At 41.8% G+C, this 5034-nt stretch overlaps 1 protein-coding gene across 1 annotated transcript; it reads right to left on the minus strand.

The window, feature by feature from the left end:
- Positions 1 to 281: 281 nt before the first annotated feature.
- LOC122923094 (zona pellucida sperm-binding protein 3-like) lies at positions 282 to 4585 on the minus strand. The gene is made up of 8 exons (XM_044273822.1): positions 4097 to 4585; positions 3512 to 3630; positions 2401 to 2504; positions 2154 to 2331; positions 1942 to 2062; positions 1383 to 1474; positions 601 to 734; positions 282 to 517 (listed from the first exon to the last, which is right to left on the minus strand). Exons 1-8 carry the CDS (start codon positions 4583 to 4585, stop codon positions 282 to 284), a joined length of 1473 nt encoding a protein of 490 aa, XP_044129757.1.
- Between the last annotated feature and the right edge of the window lie 449 nt (positions 4586 to 5034).

Genomic DNA, 5034 nt, shown 5'->3' on the forward strand with positions numbered 1-5034 from the left:
TTGGTATTACAACTCAGCTCCACGAAGCCCTCTAGAGCAGCTTTCAAATCTTATTCTGCTCCTAAAGAGAGCTCTGAACCACCCATCAGCTCTTTACAGATGTGCCCATACCATACTTCCATGTGACCCACAGAAAATCCTCTATATGTATATAGCACCAGGAGATGTCTGTTGTGCTGAACCATGCGTCACATGAAACCAGTCCCATACAACCATTGATACCGTCGATTGAGGCAAAAAGACCCAAGAACAACATTTTACCCCATTTTTTTATTTCTGGACTATTTGTGAGACAGGTATTTTTTTTTCAGAAGACATTTTGCAGCCACAACCAGAGTCACAGCAACAACTACTGAAGTGATTGAGCCCATGGCCACCAGCACCCACAACTGCAGAGGTTCTTCTACACCCATTCTGGAAGCTTGGGAAATTCCTTCTTTGGAGACCTGGTTAGGCTTAGATCCAGTCACTAGAAGAGGGCCCAGTCTGGCCAGAGTGTATTTCTCTAGATGAGAACCTAGTGGAAGAATTAGCAACACCCATTTTCAAATACCTTGACATTTATGGAAGCTTTAGGGGACGTTTGAATGAAGAACTCACCGACATCTCTCTTCCCAACTCCTCTTGACCTGGCAGGTTGTGGGCCCCATGCTGTTCTCCTGCTGCCAACTGTAGCACAGTTCCCAGTGTTGCAGCACTGGCAGTTCACACTGGGGCCTTCCACAGGTGACCAACTGTAAGAGCAAGTGCAAATCAAGTGTCAACTATTGAGAGAACATCCATTGTTTTCCAAGACCCCATCTAAGGTTGTGTATAGTGATGAGCGGCAGGGGTCATATTCGAATTCACGATATTTCACGAATATTTGCGATTTTTTTCTCAAAATATCGGCAAGGTAATGATTGTGTAATATGCGAATTTTCGTAATTTGAATTTTTATTGCGAATTTTTCAACTTACAACTATTAGACAAAGATTATAGCACTATATTAGCTAAATTGCTCTATATTCGATTTTCGAATATTCGCTATATTGCTACAACTTAGTTTTTTCAAATATTCGTAATATTCTAAAACAATATATAGCAATATAGCAAATATTTGAAAAAATTAATAGAGCAAAATTTGCAAACACTACTCCTAAAGTCAAGTATATTGCAGCCTTCTTATTGGCCCACAAGCTAGAAGCAGGAAGGGATCATGTGTACTGAAAAAAAAAAAAAAAAAAAAAAAACGAATATTCGAAATTACGAATATATATAACTATATTTGCAAATTCTCAAAGTACCTATATTCGCGATAAAAATTCGAAATTCGAATATTCGTGATCAACACTAGTTGTGTAGTCATCTAACTGAAGACACTCAGATGTGCAAGGTTTTACCTGCTGGTAGCCTTGTTGTAGGAGCAGGCCTTGTTCATTGGATCAGGGGTCTGGTTGATGTCAGCAGCTCTCAGGTGGCAGGTTATGTAGATCTAAGACACCACAATTACAGTTTAGATCTCATGAGAAATAATCTTTACATTCATGATCTTGGACAGCTGGAGAAGTTACCCTCAGGGCTTATTAGAAATGATTTGGATTCCCATATAGTTTATTCTTGTAGTTCAAATCCCATTTTTCTTGATACTGTATATGGACAATAGAGGCTACACATACCATGTGATAATAGCATTTATAGATATTACACATTATAAATCTTGTAAGGGAGGTCTGAACAGCTCCATAAAGTCTTATAGTCTATGACTTAACTACTCTGCACAAAATCTGTTCATGCACCTCAGCCCATTAATGTTAAAAGTGTAGGTTAGAACAGTGGCCAGTTATGTCTGCTTTCAACCCCATTCAATTAGTGGGGCGAAGACTAGGACATTAAAAACAGACAGGTGCAAAAAGTTGGTAGTATGACCCTGAAGGCCAAATACATATCTCTAGTCCTTACCATAGAAAGGTCACTGTTAATGAACCTGAAGGCATCAACTGTGAATTGAAGCTTGTTTGCTTCAGGTCTTGGAGAAATAAAGGCTGAAAAAGAATCACCTAGCATCCCATCGATCAAGCACCTGTAGGAGATAATTCAGTGAAGATGCCCTTAATTGAAGGGCATGGTTCTCTCATTCATTTAACAAGGCAAAGCAAGAACAAGGAACTTACCCATTATAAGCAATGATGTCATAGTGAGGATTAGAGGTCTCATCTGGAGTAAGGGTGGCAACACAGCTATCAACAAACAGCATCATCGGGACGTGGTTCTCTATGTCCACAAAGGCCTCCATGTAGAAGATCTCACCAAGCTGGTAGACCAGTGATTGACGAGGAGCACTCCAGTCCTCTACAGACAAAATAAGGCTATTAGTACAAGACAAGAGACTACCCAGCCCTCTACTGGAAGGAGTCTTACCAGTCATGAGAGTCAAGGAGAAAGACAACCTTTCTTCTGAGCTCACTGTGGTGCTGTAGGGAGCCCATGTTGGCTTGATAGCATTGCTGCTTACATTGCCAAATCTGGAAGAGTAGAGAAATTAAGATAACTGTACATGACTGCAATTAAATGGCAGTTTTACAGAAACATCCTATGTGTCTACAGGTGGCAAGTGGTACCGGAGTTAAGCCCAATTCACTATAGAGCTGAACCAATGGACAGGAGAGGTGACATTTGGAAGTAAGCAGCCATGGTTGTGATGGTAGACAAGTCCTTTGAGAGGTTGACTGAAACATAAAAGCATCTTGTCAACCATATGGAAATGTAGAGAAGCTGACACTTATGGCATTGAGGCCTTAGGGGTGTTCAAGTGCATTTAACTGAAGTTATGACACCCTGACCAGTCCTGCTCTACTTACACCAGAAGAGTTTGATGGTTGTTGACTTATTTTTGCCTTGAGTCCTACAGCCAGGTCCCATTTAAAGAGGGCCTGTCTCCCCAGACATTTGTTTTAGTAACCAATTCCCAGGTCATAACATTTCTGGAGTATCTTTAGGGCTACAGTCAGTCTCCCCCCCCCCCCCCCCCCCCCCCTCAGACCTTTATGGCATACTGCTATCTTCCATTAGGAATCAGAGGAATAGTTAATGATTCTCCAGAAATACTACATGGAGAGTGTAAGTAGTTGTTGAAACAGACATGCCAGGAGAGGAGACAGTTCAAAGCCTCTCAATAGTATTAACAGAGCAAGAGGGAAATGTTTGTCAAGATTCCTTTCAGAGTCATCATGAACCTTGGAGGAGCAGGATGATTAATGCAATAATTAGGATGTGGCTACATGGACAGTACGGCTGCTATACTCATTACATAGCCAAAGATCACAGTACTGATGTGACATTGCTTCATAATGTAAGTGGAGTCAAGCTGTGACTGTCCCAGACAGATCCAGCAGGACAGGACTGTCTTATGGCTGGTTGGGGCAAACAGTTTAAATGTGACCACATTCAACAACTACTAACTTAACTTGTTAGTCCTGGAAGACTCTAGAAGACACAGTAGCTATAGAACCCATTATTGGTACAGACTTACCGTGGGTAGTAACACCAGATGGGAACCACTGCAGGACTGGACCTAATGATGGGTACATTGGGGGAAGTGGTGGGTGTGTAAGACAAGTTGATCTTGTAGATAAGTATATCTGAAGTCATCTTGAGGAGATAAAGAGCCACAATAAGGTTAGTTTCCATTCATAAAACACAAAAGTGCCAAATCCTAAGTGTTGAAGCAAATTAGCGGGAAATTTAGTAAAAACTGGCCACGCTAAGATATTTAAGCATTTATTTTATCTTAATGCAAGACCTCCTCCAGTGTGAGCAGGAACTTGACAAAGTGGTTCAAGTACACCATAAGGACAGAAATGCACAACTGGTTAGATGTTTTATGAAAGTCCATGATTTCATCAGAAGATCATGCCACCATAGTATACTGGCTAAAACTACCCAACATTCCTGGGCACAAGCTGTGGAAAGGGTTAATGTTCCTCTAGGAAACCATATCTGTGTCCACAATCATTTCAATATAGTGTGAAAGACCTAGAGGGTTTTCATGAAATAAACAATTGTCTCCTATTGACTTTGTCTACCATTAGGGACCTTTAGTCATCCATCAACTTACCTCTAGGTTGCTTCCACATTCTTGAAGAGCAATTTGAAAGACTACAGTAGTAACTGAGGCCTGAGATCCAGCTGTGCAGGTCCCAAGGATCAGGTCTGAAGGATTCACCAGCCTACCATTACCATAGAAGTCTCTCTCTACAGTCACCGCCATACTGTCCTCAGCACACTGCACTCTGACAGGGGACGAGGGGTTCAGCATAATTGGTGGGGGCTGTGTAAGCTGTCTGGACTGAATACCTACTCCAGGATACATGCGACCCCATCCAGACACAGTACCAGAACTTAGAGACCCAATTCCAGAAACTGGAGACAAAAGATTTCCCCTAGGAGAACCTACTGCAGATACAGTTCTAGAAGATCCCCATCCAGGCTGATAATTCCTCCACCGAGTGTCTGGCTGGCGCCGGTGTCTAACCAAGGCACTGCTAAAGTCTGACCCATAGAGGAGAACCACAAGCAGCCAACTCCACCTAATCCCAAACAACATCCTGACTACAGGAGAAGTCACACCAGGAAGGGGTGGAGGGAGGAGAGTTTTATACCTCACCCATCACATGGTCATCACTTCACCTGACCCTTCATTATACTCAGCTGGACACCATCCATACCTGATGAGGATATGGCAATGCAGAGTCCAGTGGTGGAGTTCATAAGGGATTTGTGTTCATTTCTTGGGTGTATTTATTCCTTAGGGGAAGTTCACATCACTGCTTCATTTTCCAGAAAAAGCTAACCTATCTTTAGGGGGTAAAAAAAGACTGTTAAATTGCCTCAAATTTATGATCCGTTAATAAATCAGCTTAGGAGGTGTTCGCATCATTATTAATTTTCTGTTCTTCAGATCCATCAAAAGACCATGGAAAAAAACAGATCTTGTAAAATAACAAATCCTGTCCATCAGTTATGCACATTTAGCATCTATTTGAGTCTTTTCCA

The sequence above is a fragment of the Bufo gargarizans genome, unplaced genomic scaffold (assembly GCF_014858855.1).
Source record: "Bufo gargarizans isolate SCDJY-AF-19 unplaced genomic scaffold, ASM1485885v1 original_scaffold_1168_pilon, whole genome shotgun sequence".
Taxonomy (NCBI): domain Eukaryota; kingdom Metazoa; phylum Chordata; class Amphibia; order Anura; family Bufonidae; genus Bufo; species Bufo gargarizans.

What these genes read in the sequence shown, in the direction of transcription:
- LOC122923094 (XM_044273822.1), bottom strand. Translation starts at nt 4,585, where the DNA reads ATGTTGTTTGGGATTAGGTGGAGTTGGCTGCTTGTGGTTCTCCTCTAT. An exon ending in ATCTGGTGTTACTACCCACG is followed by an intron (nt 2,505 to 3,511) that starts GTAAGTCTGTAC and finishes CTACTCTTCCAG; the next exon opens with ATTTGGCAATGTAAGCAGCA. An exon ending in TACAACAAGGCTACCAGCAG is followed by an intron (nt 735 to 1,382) that starts GTAAAACCTTGC and finishes TTGCTCTTACAG; the next exon opens with TTGGTCACCTGTGGAAGGCC.